At 46.4% G+C, this 24,205-nt stretch overlaps 1 protein-coding gene across 1 annotated transcript in view; it reads right to left on the reverse strand.

The window, feature by feature from the left end:
* Window positions 1-2,429: 2,429 nt before the first annotated feature.
* PJVK (pejvakin) overlaps window positions 2,430-24,205 on the reverse strand; it is a 31,717-nt gene continuing 9,941 nt past the window's right edge. Inside the window, exons 5-6 of the mRNA XM_068108282.2 lie at window positions 16,496-16,642; window positions 2,430-2,773 (exon numbers count right to left, since the gene is read on the reverse strand). Coding sequence (XP_067964383.2) covers window positions 2,466-2,773; window positions 16,496-16,642 — 455 coding nt within the window. The 3' untranslated portion in view covers window positions 2,430-2,465. The remainder of the gene's footprint in view (window positions 2,774-16,495; window positions 16,643-24,205) is intronic.

Raw genomic sequence — 24,205 nt, forward strand, 5'->3', positions numbered from 1 at the left:
AGCTTGCAGGATAAACAGTTTGTCCCACTTATGTCAAGAATGAACGCTGCTCCAGACAGTCTCTTGAAGGTCATTCATTGTAACTGCTCCACTGCCTGCAAGACACTCCGCTGCTCTTGTAGATGATATGGACTACCATGTACTACCACTACATGTACCATGAAGAAGACCACTGCCTGTGGACCGTGCCAACTTGAGGAATGTGACAATTCACATAACAAGTTTCTTCCAGAGGAGTCGGAGGATGACGATGAATAGCGACTAACTGTATAAGACAACAAATGCCTAATGGGCTGGTAAACCTGGCTTACTGGATTACCTGATTACTTTGTGCTTATTTCAGTAATTTTGATGATTTCCTGGGTGCCTTAAACCTAGGTATACACACTGAAAATATCTCTCTAGGTTGACTACTATTCGACAGAGCCATTTTAGTGGATCAGGATGTCACCTTGGGATGCCATCTTGGACTTGTCAATAAATAATTAACTGACGGTAATTTTATTGATTCAATTGGATTCCTTGGGCCCTAAAACCTAGGGTTAGACACCAAAACCACCTTTCTAGGTTGAATAATAATTGAGATATGGCCATTTTAAGCTCCCGGCGGCCATCTTGGACGCCATCTTTAAAATGACCCCTTTCCGGAAGTCAAATGTTACTATATTTTTAGTATGTTATTTAGCATGCCCAATGGTACCAGAATCCATTGAAAAACCTTTTGTATCAATTTTTTTGGGGTTAGGTGAGTTTTTTTCCGTATATTGACCCTACTGCTAGACTCAGGTCCATAAATCCCGTGGAGTAACGCCGCTTTCCACACCGTGCAAATCCGCTCGACACCCATAAGGTGTGGGAAAGTGAGGGTTCGATCTCGCGGTTCTTCGGTACGCGCATGCACGTTGATCCGTGCACCTTGAAGGTATTCGTGATTGTCCGGTATTAACCCGAGGGAAATCACGCAACAAAATTGTTGTCAAAGAGGGGGATTTTTGAACCCGGCACCCGCAACAATATTTTCTAGATAGTTATAATCTGTACTGGCAAGTTCACACATCACTGTGAAATTAGATTAGCTCGTCTACCGAGCAAGGTGAATAGCTTACTGGCATCTCAAATGAACATGTCTCCAATCTCACAGGGGCACAGCGAGTCATCTGCATAATTCACTGCAGTAAATAGTGAATTTATTTTTTTCCAGTAAATCTCATTTACTCCATACTCCAACAACTCCGTTCAGCCGCAAGTTGTACGATCAAGCCGAAGCCTCATCTCCAAGTGAAACACCATCTTCAACATTTGGACAGATATCTCCGTTCCTTCATTACAGCAAGATCAAAATCCTGGAATGTTTTTGACTAACAAGTTCACTCATAGACGAACCATCACATGCGGAAAAGACCCACATACCACCTGCTCATCTATACTATAAGAGAGGCGTTTGTCAGTGTCTGTCTGTGTGTTGCCATTTTTCTCAGAGATGGCTGAACGGACCTTCGTCAAACTTTCAAAGGTTAATCAGTGAGTGCCAGGAATGTTTTAGGCAAAAAAATAATAATTTGGGAAGATGTTGGAAAAAAAATATTGGGTGGGGGGTGGGGGGGGGGTTAAATCTCATTATAGTGCCTGAAGCTATGTGAAAGGTAGTATAAAATGATCCCCCATGTGTGTGTGTGTGTGTGTGTGTGTGTGTGTGTGTGTGTGTGTGTGTGTGTGTGTGTGTGTGTGTGTGTGTGTAATATTTTCCTTGGAGGGTGTTGGGAAGTATTATAGGCACCCACAAAAAATAGAAAAACAAGAAAGATGTCATGCAGAGCACGATACTTGCAAATTCCACTCCTCCCTATCTCCCAAAAAAAGTTGCCATGGATGCATCAAATTGTCCATTGCATCAAGATTAAAATTGACGATCTTAAGCAAAGCTCGAGTCAATCGGATTCAAATTTATTATTTTTCAGATGAAGATTGATATCAGAAGTTTGACCTTGAGTTGACCTTTGACTTTTTGACCTCAAAAATTGTTGGTTTCCCAATGTTGTGATTCAATATGCAAATGCTGTTCAACTTTCAAGTGAATGGATGAAAAATGACAATTTTAGAAATTTGACCTCAAGATGACCTTTGACCTTTGACCCCAAAATCAACAGGCTTCTTCCTTATGACTAACTCTACCATCTGGTGAAGTTTCATGAAGATCGGTTTCAAATTGTAACCTGTAGACAATTGACAAACAGACAAACAGACAGAGAATAACGCACAAGACCAACAAATATTCGATTTTGCAAGTAATAAACAAATTGATTTCTTCAAAATGCCAACAGGATTAGAATCGTGCTAGTAATGTATAAAGCAGCACCAACCATGCCCATTAATGCAATAAAATCCAAAAATATATACTGCAAGTTATACAGCATAGTAAAGTATAAACATGTGGAAAAATTTCTTTATTCGCCTTTGATTATGCATCAAACTTTTTGCTGGCGATGCCACAAATCAAAGCAGGGAACAACATGTAGGCGCACAAAATGGTCACCCTGAAAGGTACATTCAGTGCAGCCATACACAGTGTCCCGGCGTCGGAGACCTAGGCCGCATAGTGCGCACGGGCCTTTCGGTACGTCCAGTGTCAAGAGGTTGATTCGTTGGTGGGCGTTGGCTCGCAGTTCCACACTTGAGGTATCCATACCACTCTCCCCCATATCTGACAATCCCGGGGTCAGATGTCCCAGGTCGATACCCAAGGAGCTGGGTTCATATGTTGCTTTCGAGACTCCTTGAGACAGATTGCATAGCATTTTTAGAATGAGAGTAAACAGATGTCTGTTGTAGCTTGAACTTATCAGCTCTGAACTTTGGTATTATAAAAATAAATAGTTTAAAATTAGGAATGACTGCAATCCTGAGAATTTGTTATACTGATGATATGACATACTAACATAAAGCTAATGGTTACAATGTATTCCAACTGCATGAACTACATTAAATTACTTTTGAAACTTTTCTCCTGCAGCAGAATAATAAAAACACTTTTCAAGTTTTTGAGTGAAATTACATAAAGTCAAAGTGTAAATATTGTCCTGTGGACGACTCTATTAAGACAGAGCGTCCACGGATGGAATCGAGCTTAACGAGGCATTTCCAATTCAATAGCGGATCATACACGGGCAGGGGGGTTGGGGAGAATGCCGCTTACCTTCATGGCCCCGACGATGTCTTCTCCCTGTGGAAATTAACTCAACCCGAGACGGAGGTAAAATGTACAAAAAAGAAATATTTATTACGGACCCGAGAGCAATGAAACGTGACAATAAAACCTAAACCCCTCTAATGGAGCGCTCCCACACTTCACTTCAAATACACAACACAGGAAGAATGAAATTAAGAAAACGTTGTGGTTTGGGTGTGATGCGTCTTATCTGTGTCTGGATGTAGCGTCCGACAGGAATCGTCCAGGCTCTGGTGTGCACGCTCCGAAAGGCCTCATCGAGCGCCTCGCTCGCACTGGTCTCGCCCGCTCAGCGGCAAGCCTCGCTCGCACATGAACACCAGGGAAGAGAATCGACGGTGCTCCAACGTTTCCTCAACATCCGTCGTAACGCAGGCAATTCGCGATTCGCAAAGAAAGGTCCAACCGGGAACGAAAGGCAAAGGCAGAAGGGAGGTCCGGGCAGGAAAGAAGCCAAAGCGAGAAGGGAAATGTAAACGGACAGTCCAGAGCAAGAGGGCCAAGGGAAGAGAGAAAATGCCGGCGAGTGAGGGGTTTTACTCGCCGTCACGTGACGTCAGCCCTCCTCTCCTCCAACCAGCACGGCGCCCCTCGACCTCTCAAATATTCTGATCGCGTTGGTGTCCTCTCATTGGCCGAGCGCTTTTTGCCTTTCATGTCATGCCACCCGTCAGTGGCCAATCAGTGTCTCGCTCCTTCCATCAATCACGGGGACGCTTTCTGCCCTTCCCCTGACCAATCACACGTCTTTCTGGACGTGGCTCTCAGCCTGCCTGGTCGATGTCTGCCTGCCAGGCCACCGTAGTACGCGGTCGCTTCCTGCTTGTCTTTTTGGTCAGTCATTGTGGTGGCGGGGGAATTTAATTAGTGTTGTGCTAATGGGCCTAGCTAATGTATAAGCGTGCGTTGCCATACGGGACACTGGAATAATCACAGAGGTTTCACATACCAGGGAGTTAGCCTAATCCCTATTCTACCTATCACCCGATCATCCTCGTATGATCACAGGTACACACTTAATCCGACATTCGGGCTAACAGAACTTATTACATCGAGATTCCCTATCCGGACAGACAAAGCACCTACCTATGCAGATCTACCTAAATCTACATATGCCTACCCAACCGACATAACAATATATAGATTATGGAGGTATATGCCATACTATGTGCATCCCACTTCCATTTTGGTTCACGATTTATCAAGTGACCACTATATTCGTCATGTGTGTGCGTCTGCCTGTGTGTGTGTCTGTGTGTCTGTCTGTCCACAGCATAACTACCGGATGATATCATCCGATCTTGATGAAACTTGGGTGGGAGGTTGATATCATGATCTAGTTGTGTCCTGCCTGGAGTGGGCGTATTACGCCCATTGTGGGCAGAGCCACGCCTGAAAAAGATGTCTTTTTAGGGGGTAATCGATTTCAAGCTACATCTTCTCCGAGGGGTTTGGTGGAATCTGACAGGGGTTTCGATATTTGGTTCGGCCAATGTCATGTGTCACGGCCCCACGGAGCTCCATTTTTTTTCTTTTTTTTTAAATTTCATTTTTCACCGAATTTTCGGTATTGTGCAGCTGACTAACCTCAAAACTGATTATACATTATTTTCTATCTCATTTCAAGGTCAGTAACCGTTTTGACATTTCCGGGCCTGGCCTGTCCGGGCCTGTTTCGGTTATAGTCCGTCTTTTGTCATTGAATACCGCTCGCTCGTGAACCATCGTCGTCTCCTGACTTGTTTAAATTACATCCAATGCATAGTTTTATTATCAAATCATCGAAGCCAGAAGTTGAATTGTGAATGATTCACAATATAAAATGAAAATTAATACAATTAAATTGTTTTTTTGCAATGACTGCAATAACATCAACAAATAAATAAAATGAATTAAATGATTTTAAATAAGTAGTACCTTATTTTTCAAAGAAGGTACTACTAATTAAACAAGTACAAAAAGTTTTAGGTAAAACAAAAGCCGCGTCGATGTTACACGATGCCTAGATGCAGCTGTGCCTATAACGTCGATGTTATAGGCACAGGACATTCCTAATGATTCGATTACTTGATGTTATTTTTGTGCAAAGTGAAAATATATCTCGGCAATTTCCCGTGTGTGGCGACGAATTTTTAATATATCTCGGCATTTTCCCGTCTGTTATTTCAGGCGGTGTATGACTGACCATGTCGCAATTTAAAAAAAAAAATCTCGGCAATTTCCCGTGTGTGGTGACACGTGAACGAAGCTATGCTCCTCTCTCCACATTATTGTGACGACGTATAAATTAAATATTTCATCGTGACGATTGTCATCAAATGGACGAATTTTTAATATATCTCGGCATTTTCCCGTCTGTTATTTCGGGCGGTGTATGACTGACCATGCCGCGATTTAAACAAAATATATATATCTCGGCATTTTCCCGTCTCTTATTTCGGGTGGTGTATGACTGACCATGCCGCAATTAAAAAAAAAAAATCTCAATGGACTTGAAGTTACAGGCCTTTGAGAATTCATTTCGTTCTATAAAGGGCAACTTTCATCGGATTTTCTTCCCGTTTTTTTTCAACCGAGTCTAAAATGATATATCGAATTTGATTTGAAATAAAACTGTGTGAGAGAGGAAGACACCACGGGCCTACAAAACAGGCCTCAAAGCTATGAGAGTTAATAAAATGGTGGATATTTGTTTATATGAAGGCTCTGCCAGAATGGGTGGAGCTATGGTTCCCAGAATGGGTGGAGCTTTGAGGTTTTGTCTTCAATGCAAGAACAAGAAGAACAACAACAACAACAACAGCAGAGGGCACTCGATGAGCAGCGTCTGCGACGCGGCTAAAAACAAAAAAAACAAGTACATATTCAGGCACGTATAACATGAAAATAAGGATCGATGCAATAATATAAGGTTACAATAACTATAATAAATAGATTAAAATAATTATTATTATTATAAATCAAGATATTGTAGCGGCTACCGCTGGGTTTTCACAATCGCCTTGCACCTATCAAGGACGCGGAGCGATCACCATGCCGGGCTCGTCCAGGACGCCCGGGCAGGCTCGCCCTCAACTTGCCAGGCCGCAGCCAGGACGCTGGGCCACGCCCCCTCTCGCCTTTCCTGGGCAAACGCTCTGGGATAATATGTATAAATATTGCTGCCCGATAAACGGGCTTTTCAGAGTGCCTGAGTGTTTGGTTTGATTAAAGCAACTTGGATGAATTCCAGCTTTTTGTCGCGTCCATTCTTCCGATCGACGTGGGAGCCCCAGCTCCTTCATTGGTGACCTACCGACATGGACACGGCAGTCGCCCTTAAACTGCCTACCTTCTGGGAGGCTCACGCGGCGGTTTGGTTCGCACAGGCGGATTCCCTGTTCGCCCTGCGAGTCATCACGGCCGACGACACCCGCTTCCACCATGTGGTAGCAGCGCTCGGTTCGGCCACCGCGGCCCGCGCCCTGAGCCTCCTCGAGAGCCCGCCAGCCGCTGACAAATACGGCGCGATTAAGAAGCTTCTCCTCGACGCTTTCGCCCTCCCATCGGCGGAACGCGCACGGCGCCTGCTCGACCTGCCCGAGCTCGGCGACACGCGCCCTTCTGAGCGAATGGACTACATGCTTTCACTGCTCGGCGAGCACTCTCCGGCATTCCTGTTCCGGGAGCTGTTCCTCCGTCAGCTGCCTAACCCGGTACGCCTCGCCCTAGCAAGCACGACGATCACAGATCCCCGGGCCCTTGCCAGAGAAGCCGACAAGATCTCCGCCGCAGGACAGTGCATCGCAGCGGCGACATGGGACCCACCGCCGTCCGACGCAACACCCATGGCGCCCGAGCACCCGGCACGGTCGACGACCGAACTGCCGACGCAATTGGCGGCCGCTACACCGAGCCGACCACCTCCAGCATGACGACCGGGGCCTCCACCTGACCAAGCGTGGTGTTACTATCATGCCAGGTTCGGACAGAAGGCCCGGACATGCCGACCCCCGTGCACCTTCGGCAGGCCGGGAAACGGCCGGGCCGGCGTTCATTACCAGCCATGAGCGACGGCCACACGGGCAACTTACTGTTCATCACGGATAAAGCGTCCGGACGGCGCTTCCTGTGCGACACCGGCGCCCAACTGAGCATCATACCCGCCTCTGACCAGGACAGGCAATCCGCGGTTTGCGGCCCCTCCTTGGTTGCGGCCAACGGATCGACCATCCGCACCTTCGGCCCGCGCAACGTCACCCTCTGCTTCGGCGGCCAATGCTTTGCTTGGACGTTTGTAACCGCAAACGTGCCCATGGCTCTGCTAGGCGCCGACTTCCTCTGCGCACACGGACTGCTGGTGGACGTCCAACGGCGTCATTTAATCAACGCCGAAACCTTCAGCTCCCTGGTATGCACATTGAGCAGCTCCGCGCCGACCGAGCTGGCATGCGACGTCCCGGCGGCGAACGAGTTTGCTCGCCTGCTCACGGAGTTCCCGGCCCTCACACGGCCGACGTTTTCGGCCGTTCGCCCTACGGCATGGGATCGAGCACCACATACCAACCACGGGCCCGCCGGTCTATGCCAGGGCCCGCCACCTCGACCCAGCCAAGCTCGCCGTGGCGAAGGCCGAATTCGATGCGTTGGAGCACCTCGGCATCGTGTGGCGCTCCGATAGCGCGTGGGCCTCGCCACTGCACATCGTGCCAAAGCCGGGGGGTGGATGGCGCCCGTGTGGCGACTACCACCATCTCAATGACGCTACTACCCCCGACAGGTACCCGATCCCGCATATCCAAGACTTCTCTGCCCGTCTGGCGGGACGGGTCATTTTTTCGAAAATTGATCTCATACGGGGATATCACCAGGTACCTGTCAGGGCGGCCGACGTCCCTAAAACGGCAGTCATCTCGCCGTTCGGCTTATTCGAATTCTTGCGGATGCCGTTTGGTCTCAAGAACGCGGCTCAGGCGTTCCAGCGCTTGATGGACGGCGTGCTGCGTGACCTGCCGTTCCTTTTCGTTTACCTGGACGACATCCTCGTCGCCAGCACGTCCCGGGCCGAGCACCTCCTCCACCTCCGAACACTGTTCGGGCGCCTCAGCGAGCATGGCCTCATCGTCAACCCGGCCAAATGCCACTTCGGCACGACGGCCGTTGATTTTTTGGGCCACCACATCACCAAGAACGGGGCCGTGCCGCTGCCAACCAAGGTCGAGGCCATCACCACGTTCCCGCGTCCCCGCACCATAAAGGCCCTGCAGGAATTCCTGGGAATGGTGAATTTTTATCACCGCTTCGTGCCCCGCGCTGCTCAACTCATGCGGCCCCTCTACGAAGCCCTCCGGGGCAAGCCGGCCAAGCACGACATCGCCTGGTCCACAGCAATGGATGCGGCCTTCCAAAGCTCAAAGAGGGCCCTCGCCGACGCAACACTGCTCGCTCACCCGGTGCTCAACGCTCCCATCGCCCTCACCACGGATGCCTCCGACTACGCGGTGGGTGCCGTACATGAGCAATGGGTGAACGGGGTTTGGCAGCCACTCGCTTTTTTCAGCCGGCAGCTCCGGCCGAACGAGCTCAAATACAGCACGTTTGACCGGGAGCTCCTCGGTCTACACCTGGCCGTCCGCCATTTCCGCCACCTCCTGGAGGGCCGACCTTTCACGGCGTTCGTCGACCACAAGCCGTTGGTTTACGCCATGGCCAAGGTCACGGAGCCGTGGTCGGCCCGCCAACAGCGCCACCTCTCCGCCGTGTCGGAGTTTACCACGGACATCCGGCACGTCGCCGGCAAAAACAACGCCGTGGCCGACTGTCTTTCCCGGGCCAGCGCGAACGCAGTCCACCTGGGCGTGGACTTTGCGCTTATGGCGGCGGACCAAACCACCGACACCATGGTGCAAGCCCTCCGGGCGGCGGACACGGGCCTCCGCCTGGCCGACATCCCCTTCGCGGACACTGTCCTGTTCTGCCACGTCTCCCAAGGCCAGCCTCGCCCCATCGTGCCCGTCACCTGGCAATGCCGCATCTTCGCCTCCCTCCACGGCCTTTCCCACCCGGGCCGGAAAGCTTCCCAGAAGCTGGTGTCGGCGCGATTCGTCTGGCACGGCCTTCGTCGGGACGTCCGCGATTGGACCAGCACCTGCACAACCTGCCAACGGGCCAAGGTCCACCGACACACCCAGGCCCCGCTGGCACCTTTCACCGTGCCCGAACGACGTTTCGACCACGTCAACTTGGATCTGGTGGGCCCCCTCCCCCCGTCACGGGGGTTCACACACCTGCTCACCATGGTGGACAGGACCACCAGGTGGCCGGAGGCCGTTCCCCTCGTCTCCACCACCACCGCCGACGTGGCGCAGGCTTTCATCGCCACCTGGGTCGCCCGCTTCGGCGCACCGGCGGACATCTCGTCAGACCGCGGACCACAGTTCACCTCCGAGCTGTGGGGCGCGGTCGCCCGCAACCTGGGGGTCAAGCTCCACCGTACTACGGCCTACCACCCCCAAGCAAACGGGTTGTGCGAGCGATTCCACCGCTCCATGAAGGCCGCGCTCATGGCCGGCCTTCAAGACGGCGGTTGGGCCGACCGGCTGCCGTGGGTCCTTTTGGGCCTTCGCACGGCCCCCAAGGAGGACCTCCAGGCATCCACCGCCGAGCTTGTCTATGGCCAGGCGCTACGCGTCCCGGGCGAATTCGTGCCCGACGCTACCAGTCCCTGGTCCGCAGCTCACCAGCGCTCGGACCTCCAGGAGGCCGCCCGACGGTTTGCCCCCGTGCCAACATCCCACCACGGTGACCCCCAGTCCTACATCCCCCCAGCACTTCGCACAGCGGAGTATGTTTTTGTGCGTCACGACGCACATCGGGGGCCACTCCGGCCGCCGTACGACGGGCCCTTCCGGGTGCTGCGACGGGACAAGTCGTTCGTCATCGACATCGGCGGCAGGTCGGACCGGATTGCGGTGGACCGCCTCAAGCCGGCGCACGTGGACGTCGACCACCCACCACGGGTGGCCCTTCCGCCGCGGTGAGGCCGCCCCCCATCCACGGTGCCCCCCACTCGACCGCCCACCACCACACCGGACCCCCTCCCACGACCCGCCAGGGGTCGCTTCGGCCGGGTCATCAGGACCCCCCTCAAATTGACCCTGCCGGTGCATGTCGATTCTGGGGGGACGTGTGTAGCGGCTACCGCTGGGTTTTCACAATCGCCTTGCACCTATCAAGGACGCGGAGCGATCACCATGCCGGGCTCGTCCAGGACGCCCGGGCAGGCTCGCCCTCAACTTGCCAGGCCGCAGCCAGGACGCTGGGCCACGCCCCCTCTCGCCTTTCCTGGGCAAACGCTCCGGGATAATATGTATATATATTGCTGCCCGATAAACGGGCTTTTCAGAGTGCCTGAGTGTTTGGTTTGATTAAAGCAACTCGGATGAATTCCAGCTTTTTGTCGCGTCCATTCTTCCGATCGACGTGGGAGCCCCAGCTCCTTCAATATAATAAGATGCAAGTCATGAAATGCATAGACCAACGTAAAGTTATGTCAACACAAGACCAATATGATAGTCTAACAACATAGCTGGGCTTGGATCTGCCGAGTGGAGGATCTGCTGTCCCACCGTCATGTGACCATATCCTCAGCTCTGATTTGTGGACGTTTGTGAGGGATATACATACACAGGACGGCCAGACAAATGCTGTTCCAGATGGCATTGCCCAAAGGGATACACCATATAAATATGGCTGCCGAACCACATGACACATGACGTGGCAATGACGTCATGCAGCGCCTGGAGATGGCATAGGAAAGGAGCGGTGTACAACAATCAAAATGTAATTGGTCTGAGAGTGACACGGTCAATTATATTGGTAACAAGTATCGGGGAACATCTAACATACCGTGTAATGTGTTGAATAATGGTGCATGGTTTCCTTCTAATGGGGTTTTAACCTCCACTAAATGTTAACCTCCACTTTCTTTTCTAGAAAATGAAAAAAGAATGATACATCTTGATTGATTGTATGCTGATGATTCCTCACTCTACTGCACATCTGCTGATTCACTGAACACCTCTCGTAATGAGGTTGGAGTTTCTCTGGACAATGATTTCGAGAATGTGTTGAAGTCGGGGCACGATTGGCTGGTAATCTTCAATGCAAAGAAAACTGAACTGTTGTCCACATCTCGTTCTAGAAACAGGTCTTTCCCTTCTGTGCACATAGGGTCTTCAACCTCAACAGAATCATCGGAGCTTCGGCTTCTTGGTCTGGTACATGTCTTCTAACCTCCGTTGGGATAAGTACATTTCTGGTATTGCTCAGAGTGCTTCCAAGCGAGTTGGTTGTCTTTATTGAGAGCAGAGGTATTTACCTCCTAATGCTGTTTTGTACCTGTATAAGACATCCCCTCATGGAGTACTGTTGCCACATTTGGTAACATACGGATTATATATATATATTTTTTTGCTTTATCCTTATATTTTTGCCCCTTACCTAGAGGGGCTGTATGCCTTGTCTGGGGCGATATCCATAAAAATAAAATCACTCAAAGATTGGTGTAGTGGTAACAGTTGTGCAAAGCGTTGCATTTTTGTGCCAAGATAGCTCCGAAGAGTACATCCTGTGCTGTGGAAGACCATTACCTTTGTAGGACCAAAACTAGTGTAAAATGTCGACAGTTCACTGATAAGTGTTATCTCTTATACAGCATGTGTTTGAGTGGCACAAATGGTTAAAAATCAGACATTAATCAGGACAGATTAACCTTGATCTACGTATCTGTACGAGCTAAAATACCCGTCCAAAGTGATGGTAATAGCTTACGTTAATCTATCAATTAAAAATGTTCATAGACTTAAAAAAAAGTTAATTGTGTTGCACTATTGGTTTCATTACTTGGCATCATTATTACCTGCGCCACCAACGGTGGATGGGGGTTATGCTTTCACCCTTGTCTGTTTGTCCGTTTGTCTGTCTGTTTGTCAACAAAATATCTCAAAAGGTTGTGGACGGATTCGGACGAAATTTGGCAGAGATGTAGCATATGTGACGAGAACGAAATGCTTAGATTTTGGTGAAGATCCGGATTCGGATCCGGCTACTAGAATTTTTAAGTGATTCTTCACCATTGGGAGATAGGGCCAAAAACTATACATTGTGGGATATCTCAAAAAGTTATGGATGGATTTGGACGAAACTCGTTGGACAGGTTGGGTGTGCGACAAGGAAGAATCGATTGAATTTTGATGAAGATTTGGATCCGGATCCGGCTAATATAATCTGTTCAGGGATTCTTCACCATCGAGTCGCTGAATTAACGCCAGGGGGGTTGACTCAGCCTGTCATCCTTCCGAGGTCGGCAAATTGAGTACCAGTTCACTGGTAATTCCCTGTGTGTCGCAAGAGTCGACTAACAGGTTTGGTGGCAGGAAGGGCATCCGGCCGTAAAACATTGCTTCAAAAAGGGGACTATGGTGCCCGAAAAAGGCCAACCCCCGCTCTGTGGGGAAAGATGGCCTCTGAAGGTGGTTCTTCACCATCGAGTGATATGGCCAACCAGGTGGAGGTATGATCTCCACTGAGTGCCCTTCTAGTTGATGTCTGTTCTCCTGTCATTTCAAAAGTGAATGTTGAGCTTTGTCTTCGTGAACAGCTTTTCAAACGCACCGTGGGAAGTGGCCGCCATAAATGAGAGTCAGACAAATGCATGGTTCAGTTCATAATAATAATATATATATATATATATATATATACATATATATATATATATATATATATATATATATATATATATATATATATATATATATATATATGTATATATATATATATATATATATATATATATATATATATACATACAGTGGAACCTTGACTTACGAGTTTAATTCGTTCTGTGACCGAGCTCGTAACTCAAATTGCTCGTTTCTCAAATCAAATTTCCCCATTAAAATGCATTGAAATGCTATTAATCCGTTCCAGCCCGCCAAAAACCACACCAATTTTTTTTAAAATATACAGTATATATAAAAATATCTCGCGCTTTATATTTCACCTGTATGCAGCATACAAGTTGGCAGGATGGCCTGGACTGGAGGTACGCACACTTGACTCTAAAGTCTAAACTGTCCAGCCTGGGTTTGAATCCCGACCCAGCTATAACCTGTCATGGGTGAATCACAGGCAGGGTGATTCATCAATGTGTGTACCGCTAAACTGGGCGCCCCGTTTGCGTCCCATTAGTTGTTGGATGTTAAGGATCTCACCGTGTTTTCCACAAAGAGAAGGCGAGCTATCGCCGGCACTCTGAACAAGTTGACGGCAGAGATACTGTACTTGCACGGCAAGATAACCACGTGACCAGAACCCACCTGGTGGCGTAAACTCAAAATAACCAACATGCGAAAACAAAAATGCAGCGCTATACGACAGAGATACTGTACTTGCACGGCAAGATAACCACGTGACCAGAACCCACCTGGTGGCGTAAACTCAAAATAACCAACATGCGAAAACAAAAATGCAGCGCTATACGACAGAGATACTGTACTTGCACGGCAAGATAACCACGTGACCAGAACCCACCTGGTGGCGTAAACTCAAAATAACCAACATGCGAAAACAAAAATGCAGCGCTATACGACAGAGATACTGTACTTGCACGGCAAGATAACCACGTGACCAGAACCCACCTGGTGGCGTAAACTCAAAATAACCAACATGCAAAAACAAAAATGCAGCGCTATACGACAGAGATACTGTACTTGCACGGCAAGATAACCACGTGACCAGAACCCACCTGGTGGCGTAAACTCAAAATAACCAACATGCGAAAACAAAAATGCAGCGCTATACGACAGAGATACTGTACTTGCACGGCAAGATAACCACGTGACCGGGTGGCGAAAGCTCGTAACTCAGATCTCGGCTCGCATCTCAAAGCAATAAACCGCCCGAGCGACGGCTCGTATCTCGAAAAACTCGTAAGTTGGGGCACTCGTAAGTCAAGGTTCCACTGTATATATATATATATATATATATATATATATATATATATATATATATATATATATATATATGTATGTATATATATTTCTATAGCCAAAGCTCCCTGGCATTCTGTGTCATTTTCAACAATTTTGAACTCATTTTCAAGTCAAGTCATTTTCGTAACAATATTAAGTACCAATTATGATTCATTTTCCGCTCCAATTTTTCCATCAATGTGTTTAAATAAATAGTCTTATTTCTCTTCTTCTTGTATTCTTCAACGACTATGCAAAATGGTGGGCCAAGTTCATTATTACTCTCGCCAGAAGAGAGGGTATTGCATTTGAGTCCGTTTGTCTATTTGTCTGTTTGTTTGTTTGTCCGCACAGAATAAATATGATTTTGTCTGCAACTGTTGGACTGATTGACAGGAAATTTTCACCATAGGTGCAACTCCACCTGTAGAATATTTTTGGATAATTATGACGTCATTGGTCACGTGGTTCGGCCGCCATCTTGGAAAAATCGAAAAACTTTGCACCTCTATATCTCCGAAACCGCTCCATGCAAACAATCGAAACATGGCTTATTGTAAAGTACTCCCCATGGGGAGCAACATTTTGTTACGGTCGTGGGGTTTGGGTCTACTATGAGGGGGTTAGCCTCTGTTTCCTCCCGAACTTACCAGACATGAGGCTGCCGCACACAAATAACTTCATACTGCGGCAGGTTGCGAAACAGCAACTACGAACGCCAATTGGTCCGTCGCGCAATAGCAGGGTTCAACCGTCTGTGACGGTTCCAATCGGGGAACGTATCCTTCGGCGGTGTACCACTCTTGTTTCTGGATGGTAATTTCGATGGCCAAGCAACCATTTGGTACCCGCCGGGCTGATGCTAATGAGCCGATTAACCGGGGAATGATAACCTCCTGATTGCTAGGTGTGAGCAATGGCGCCGGACCAATGAAAGAAAGGATATTCACGGACAGTTGGAAAAGAAATGTTTAACAATTTGATTTATTTAGAAGTATGTACAGTGGAACTTAGCGATAGTAAAGAAAAAGGGACGAGAAGCAGAAAGCTAGCTTAACCTATGCCTCATGACGATCACTAAGAATAAACACAACAAGGGTGCCCATCACACATTCACGGAGGGGGAAGCGGGGAGGGGGGGGGGGAGGGAGGGAACGATCGTTACGGTGTTACCAGGATGCTCTTCCACCGCAATGACCTTGTCTTGACGTCGCCAACGAGCACCACGCCGGCAAAGGGCAGTCCCCAACATGAGCACGAAAAGGCAACCCCCAGCATGAGCATGAAAAAGCAACCCCCAGCACGAACACGGGCAGCACGCAAGCAAAGTCAGGCAGGCAGGCCAAGAGAGAGCATCATGAACATGTGCAGAGAGAGAGCAAAGTGCCTGAGGCCTTTCAGTAAGGCCCTGGCAAGGGTGGGGGCAGTTTGAGAAAGTTCTTCGGGCTGTCGATTGGTGGCCCATTGCATCACCCTGCCCCCACAAGCCCACTCGAACGTTCCTCAGGCCCTGATTGGTGGCCTGTGGTTTCATGTCACCAGCCTTATCGAAGGGACTTTTACCACGACACTCTTTGCCTCCTATGGGACATAAGGCTGCCTCATCTATTGGACTCCAGCGCGACAGGTAAAATTAGAGCACGTGCTTGGATGCTGTGCTTTTGAGCCTATATGCTCTGCCCATGAATTATCCCTGATGAGTGGAGGGCCTCTCTTCCCATCTCCAACGCATAATGACATACTAACCCATATAAAGGGAAGGGACTATGATAATGTTCTGCTATGAAATAACTATTCTAAGGGAGCTGTATGATGGTTGCCATTGCTTCTTAGCGGTTTCCTAAAACTGTAACAATATATTCATGATGATATAAATTGTGCCTTCATCATGACATCATAATTACATGAGTAGAATGCTTGATCCAATCAGTTTGAAATTTAGTGAGCATGATCTGCACAAAAATTGTATGGGAAAATTAAATTGATGATCAGTCACGTGGTTCGGCAGCCATATTGGATTGAACATAAATCTACGTCATCAATAAACCAAACAAACACCTCACAAACACATTCTCGGATTGCTTTTTCTTGTTGATACTTGTTCCACATGAATATCTGTTGTCATCCAGTTTAAAAGGTTATGGTCTGATGAGTTGCAAAAAAAAAAAAACTGAGAAAAACCATCCTATAATTAATTAGCACCATGTAAAATATACAGTACAGTATAGTGTTCTCTTGCAAGATGGAGATGACTCACCATATGGCGAGTTGCTACCCTCTGGTGCAGAACGCAGGGACAGTGGACTGCGTCGCCAATGCAAAAGACGAAATAACAAACGATTCAAGCTGCTGCCCAATTCTTCATGCTGAAACCCCCCTTGCAGTTCTGTTGAAACACAAACATCTGCACAGAAAGTTTGCAATCACTTTATGTGTTGCTTTATTTATTTGTTATTTGTTTTGTTTTTTTTAGCAGTTCTTTTAAGGGAACATCTTGGAGCAGTTTGCGAGAAAAAGTATTCTTACAGTGCTTTCCATTGCAAAACTGATATTTTGAAAGATCATTCATGAATATTAGATTGGATGCGACAATTAAAAGGATTACAGGAGAGCTGGTATGCATTCTGTACTTGGAATTAAATTCACAAGTTAAAATATATAGAGCAGTCTTCACCAAAAAATTGAGCAACAAAAGTTGTGAGGCTTGTATTGTTTTCACACGTGCATTCAAACGTATCTATATCATTAAAACGCTTATTTCTGAAGTTTGTAATCGGAACTTCTCTCCAGCTATTGCTCCTGTCGCCCTAATATATGTGTGATACTATGTAGTTATGACTAACCGTTCCATATAAGCATACCTATGTCTCCAAATGTCTATAAGTGTGGAATAAAAGCTGAAAATCAGTTAAAAGTTTTGAATAACCCGCGCCATTTTGTTTTACGCACAGAGAGACGCTGCACTTGATACCGAGGTGAAGAAGAAGTTGTCCCGATGTGTGCCGGACGTGCAGCGACTCGAGAGGCATGCTACGCATTTTAATACAAATATAAATGCGATCAGAAATGTAAAGGGGATACTTACCAGTAACCACACTATAAGAGACAATACTGCAGTTGAATACAAAGCGATATTCAGGAGATCCGCCAGAATGAATGTTGGTGCCAACTGACACAATTATTTTGAAAGGAAGCGGAAAGGAAGGGGAAGGGCAAGTTAGTTTGTATGAACATAGACACTATTTATGCCCGTGATTTTCACGGGTTACCGCGAGTTTATATTGTTGCAGGAATGTGATAGGAGAAACATAGCATAGTTATTTCATTATTAAATGTCCAGCATGAAGTGTACAGTATTCGTGTACATAGTTCCTAATGTGTCGAGGTGTGTATAAACAGGGTTAAAGGGCACCCCTCCATTCTTTAATGTGTCTAAATCTCCCACCATCCTTCCTGCACTAATCCTTTAAATTGTTCCCTTGTAATCTGACTAAATGTGCTTTAATCTCTTCCTGGTAGGTGCATGAACGGTTAATCTGATGTCCCCACTGCAGCAACTCACGCCCATAGGAAACCAGAAGCTGTGAGAAGACACCAGAAGCTGTGAGAGGAAACCAGAAGCTGTGAGAGGACACCATAAACTGAGAGAGGACACCAGAAGCTGCGAGAGGACACAAGAAGCTGCGAGAGGACACCAGAAGCTGCGCGAGGACACCAGAATATGTGAGAGGACACCAGAAGATGTGAGAGGACAACAAGAAACTGAGAGAGGAAACCAGAAGCTGTGAGCGGACACCAGAAACTGAGAGAGGAAACCAGAAGCTGTGAGAGGAAACCGGATGCTGCGAGAGGAAACCAGAAGTTGAGAGAGGAAACCAGAAGCTGAGAGAGGAAACCAGAAGCTGAGAGAGGAAACCAGAAGCCGAGAGAAGAAAGCAGAAGCTGCAAGAGGACACCAGATGCTGTGAGAGGACACTGGAAGCTGTGAGAGGAAACCAGAAGCTGTGAGAGGAAACCAGAAACTGTAAGAGGAAAGCAAAAGCTGCGAGAGATAACCAGAAGCTGCCAGAAGCAGCTGGCATCATCGAGATGCGAAGAGAAGCGTCTAGAAGGCCGCACTAAGCCAATGAGTGCACGCTGGTGGGAGAGGCAAGTAAAGCTCAATAAAAAGTGCAAACACATCCCCGTACGAGGGTTTTGTTCTTGCTCTGTGTATGGCTCACTCACTGGATGGTTTATTTGCATGTCTTCTTGTGGAGATGGCTGTGGGTCCTGGTATCTCCCCGACATTCGTATACCAACTGACCTTTGCTGTGTGGCAGGTTGGCAATGACGAATGTACAAATTGGCAATGACGCAGTCTATAAAGGCAAGTGTATATTGGCAAAAAAATATTTTAATAACATGTGCAACTAAAACTGACTCCAATATCAGCTTATACAGATATTGTCATTGAACTAATCAGACAGTCCAACTCTCGTTGTGGGACGTTCGCCATTCTTTGGCTTTTGCCCACTTCCAGTTGATCTAGGAGACTTTGGGAAGAACTGGCAACCATAAACATGCTTCCATAGAATGTCCCAAGTATGTTCTATTTTCAACCAGATTTACGTTTATAGATCTTGCAGGGCTGTCTGTGCAAGCGGTGTTGTGATCCTGAAGTGCAGTGTTGACAATGTGTGCCAACAGACATCATGATCTCGTCCCTGTATCTCATTGATACCAGGCAGTCATAGCACCCCTTCAAGTAAGAACAAGATCAGTTATTCAGACAATTGAAATGCAAACCCAAATCAGGAGGGTCCACCCCATTACCCTCACTCAACCAAATGGATAGTTGCATTACGGCAGAATAATCAAATTGCTATCCACCATGTCTTCAAACTTCAAACGCGTCTTCATATCCATTGTTGAAGTCTTGGCAGAATCTAGGTGTGTCAGTGAGAAGAACATGGTGCCAACGGTTCACCCTACAGTTGTGATGTGTTGTGCCAATTGCATGCACTGCTGTTGATGGTGGCTGGGTTAAATAGAGGGAAGAAGAACAGTGGTTTTCTGAACCTCATACCACTGGAATGGAAGTCTGTTCTGAAATACGTCAAAATTTGATGGTTGATTGCGCTTTGCAGATCATTCTGGAGATGGTGCTCTTACAAAGCAGTTCCTTCTGGCAAGGTGACGAAGTTACAGTCTTCACGTAGAGTTGTAACCCAAGGGTGATATGAACAAGGTCTTTTTGTGAACTCTCCAGGCTGTGAGGGTACCTTACTAGTGCCCTACAAATTACACTGAAATGAGAACCGTACTGGAAAGCGGAAGTCAGATTCACCGCCTTCACTCCGTGAACCACCCTGATGATACGAGCATATTCATTTGGTGTTAAATGACACCAGGTCTTTCCGAAACGGACTTGGATCACACAATTGACCAATTTATAGAGGGAATTTACACGTACGTAGATAATATGTGGGAGATGGCATTTGGACATGAATTCCTCGGATTGATCTGTTCTGATGAGATAATTGAAACATTTTGGATAATTGCCTGTGCAATTACTTGAGTCTGAGTGGGTTTCTTTCAATTGCCATGGTTTCCATACACGTGACTAAGAAATTTGTGAGCTAAAAATCCACAGTTAGTTCACTGTTGAAAGTTGTTGCTTCATTATCGTGCATAAAGATGACTTCAGGACCAGGTTGTTGAATGGTAGGCAGCACATATTGCTGTCAGATCTCAGTAATGTATTGATCTGCCATTGGATTGCCACGGATACAGATCAAGTTGTTGCGAAAGGTTTCAGCAATACCATCCCACATCATGACACTTCCGCGTCCAAAATTTGCGGCCCACTGGACAGACTGGAGCATATCGCTCATTGGGTCTTCCGCAGAGCCATGCATGCCCATCATGTCTTTCAAGAAGAAACCTGGATTCGTCACAAAACACAACACTTGCCCATTGCTCCCTGTCCATAGGATGTGCTGATTTTACCACTGCAAGAATGCTTCGATGTGTCTCGATGCAAGTCTTGGCTGCTGAACAGGACGACGAGCACAGATCCCTGCATCATGGAGATGCCTCAAGACGATGTTGACACTTATCCTGAGAGGTCCAGGGAGTGTGTCTGCAATATTCTGGGAGGTTTCAAACCACCTGTGTAGATGAGACGTGCAAATGTAGTGATACTGACAGAGTCGTTATCCTGGGATGTCCAGTTCTTGGCATATACCTCGTCGATCCAGTGCCTTCTCTGCTATAAAAACCGAACATTGAGAAGTGATAACATATTTGTTCATGCTGTTTATGCTCATTCCAAGTGCCGTTTTGGCACGAGGGATGTGCAGGACACCTGATTGCAAGTTTCCACATAACGGATTTAACTCCGCCGTCTAAGGTGGATGGGGGTTATATTTTCACCCCGTCTCTGTTTGTTTGTCTGTCGGTGAGCAGGATATCTCAAAACGTTATGGATGGATTCAGATGAAACTTGGTCAACAGGTTGTGTGTGTGACAAAGACGAATTGATTAGACTTTGGTGAAGATCTGGATACTATAGTTTTTTAAGTGATTGTTCACCATTGAGAGATAGGGCAAAAAACGATATGTAACACGATATCTCAAAAGGTTGTGGATGTATTTGGACGAAACTTGGTGGATGAGTTGGGCAAGTGACAAGAACAAGCAGATTTGATTTTGGTTCAGGTCAGCTTCGCGATTAGATCCAGATCCAGCCCATCAGTGGGATACAAATGTAAACTGTTCAGCTTAGCGGAGGTATGCGCTCTACAGAGTGCCGTTATAGGTGCCTCATGCAACTAGATGGTATTCATAGAATACTTATCCCGCACAGTCTACTTGGTGCGAGCTAACTCTTCTGTTTAAAGGAGATTTTTTTTTTGATCCAATATGGCTGCCAGACCGATGATTAATCATACATTTACATTCTCCAATATAATTGTTGCGTCGATCGCGCTCAACAAATTTCAATCCGATCGGACTAAGCATTGTACTTGTCGAATTATGACATCATCATAAAGGCACCAGTAACGTCATCGGTAACAATGCTTATTACCTCCGCGACCAAAGGTGGATGGAGGTTATGTTTTCATCCCTGTCTGTCTGTTACTTGCCGGAAAAGATTCCGGCAAGTATGTTGGTTGGTTGGTTTGTCTGTCTGTTTGTGCGCAGTACTACGTCTACATCGTTGCACATAGCATCGCCATACTTTACACACATATTTGTCTTGCCGTGGAATAGACTGTGCCCAATTTTTAACTCTCTAGGCCCAAGGCCTCCAGTATGACGTCATAATTCGACAAGTACAAAACTTCATCCCATCAAGATGCAATTTCTTGAGCGCCATGTCAGCATAAACTGGTGGAGAAAAAAAATAATGATGACGTTATCGGTCACGTGGTTTGGCCGCCATCTTTGAAAAACCGAAAAACTTTGCATCTCTATATCTCCAAAAGTGCTGAATAGAAAGAATTGAGACATGGCTCATTGTAAAGAACTCTCCATGGAGAATAAAATATGTTAATGATGATGTCATAGGTGCCTCCATTATGACGTCATAATTCTATAAGTACAAAACTTCATCCGATTAAGATGAAATTTCTTGAGCATAATCTAGGAATAAATTAGTTTAGAAAACAAATAATGATGACGTCATCAGTCACGTGGTTCGGCCGCCATCTTGGAAAAACCGAAAAAATTTGCACCTCTATATCTCCGAAAGTGCTGAATAGAAAGAATTGAGACATGGCTCATTGTAAATAACTCTCCATGGGGAATAAAATATGTTAATGATGATGTCATAGGTGCCTCCATTATGACGTCATAATTAAACAAGTACAAAACTTCATCCAATCAAGATGAAATTTCTTGTGCATAATCTAGGAATAAATTAGTTTAGAAAACAAATAATGATGACATCATCGGTCACGTGGTTTGGCCTCCATCTTGGAAATACCGAAAAACTTTTCGGAATAGATCCCGGCAAGTCCTCGGTCTCTGACCGATTTTTCATCTGTTTGTATGTCTGTCTGTCTGTGAACAAAATATTCCAAAAAATAGTGGACGGATTCGGACGAAATTTGGCAGAGACGTAGCGTATGTAACAAGGACGAAATGATTAGATTTTGGTGAGGATCCGGATTCGGATCCGGCTACTAGAATTTTTAAAGTGATTCTTCACCATTGGGAGATAGGGCCAAAACGATACGTGGCAGGATATCTCAAAAAGTTGTGGACGGATTTGGACGAAACTTGCTGGACTGGTTGGGTGTGTGACAAGGAAGAATCGATTCAATTTTGGTGAAGATGTGAATATGGATTCGGATATGAGAATTATTTAATTTTTTAAGTGATTCTTCACCATTGAGTGATATGGCCAACCCGGCGGAGGTATGCTCTCTACTGAGTGCCGTTCTCGTTCCCCATGCAGAGTTCTTTACAATGAGCCACGTTTCAATTATATCCATGGAGCGGTTTCAGAGATATAGAGGTCCAGATTTTTTCGGTTTCGCAAGTTTTTTCGCCAGTACCACGTGAACTATGACATTATAATTATGACTAAAAATTCTACACGTCATGTACCCTCACCAGTGTGTTGATCATCCAAACAAAGTTTACCAACCTGATTAGTGATTACACACCAATTACATTATTTAACAATCAATTTAATACAAAGCCTCTTCTGCCAGAAAAAGAGAGGAATCACATCATTGGATGCAATCAGAGTCTTCCATTAACCATGTTGCAAGGGTCTTCGAGGCTGTTCAATAATTACGTAATGACAACCCCCTTCAACCTCCAGTAACAATGTGTAACGCTTCAACAGATACACCCGAAGATGTTACATACTGCTTGAAGACCCTCATCAACCCACTACCCCTGGGGTAGTGGGTTGATAACAATTAAGTACTCCTGGCGGCAGGTATTAGCTGATATGGACAACTCTTCTCTCATTGTTGTATCATTGAATACTTGAGGCGAGGAACTGTTTATGACCTCAAAAGACGTTATCAAGTGCTTGTCCACAAAGTTTCTTCTTCTTCATATATTCCTGTATTCATTACTTGGCTACGAGTTTACACCACTTAAAAATGCAGAGCTCTGCTACGAACACAATGAACATCGGCCCCTCATAAATCAAGGCAGTGATTTACATTTCGGCCAAGGTAACATCAATCAATGGATTGCTCTTTTTGAACACACCATGGTAAATATCAGTCAGATAGAATGGATGCTCATGCATGCAAATGCCCCCTCTATGGATAAACATGGTGTTGATTGATTGGCAATTGAAGCCAGATTAGACAGCTCAAAGGTGAGTACTCTGGTAAACTGGAGGCTACTCGTCAGTCAAAATTACGTTAAAACAACAACAATACATGGAAACAACGTTGTATTGTTGTTAATTGGCATTGCAATGTAATTTCAACCAAATTTCAATATTGAAAACAACGTCGAGTACCGGTACCTGCTGGGTTATTGCTGACCGCTGTTCTCTGATGTGACATTTATATGAACATTAGTAAAAAGCCCGTCAAAAATGACGGGTTGGAACAGTTTATTCAACAGTGCAGCCTCAAGAGCGTGCCAAAGTCTGAAGCCTCGGCCTAGTTTCAGGTGTGCTTGTATATATTCTTCATTTATTAGACACCCTACAGATGTAAATGAACACTCGTTTTACTCTGCCTGCATTGCACATCACGTGCAGCGAATTTCACCCCCCCCCCCCCCTGCGCCTTGTATTTATTGTGATTAAAAAAAAATGCTTCTGGACACCGCCCATGAGGCTCGGTTTGCAAGCCGCCGTCTACAACGCCAATAGAAGAGACATAATTACTCTTTTAAGGAAAATGTTTTTCGAGTTTGTTTCATCCACAAAAATAGACCGTAGTGAACACTCGTTCATGTTAAAAGATTGGTCTTTAAAAGCTACTCCTTATGAAGGGGGACA

The sequence above is a fragment of the Myxine glutinosa genome, chromosome 1, assembly GCF_964187855.1.
Source record: "Myxine glutinosa chromosome 1, kmMyxGlut1.1, whole genome shotgun sequence".
NCBI lineage: Eukaryota > Metazoa > Chordata > Myxini > Myxiniformes > Myxinidae > Myxine > Myxine glutinosa.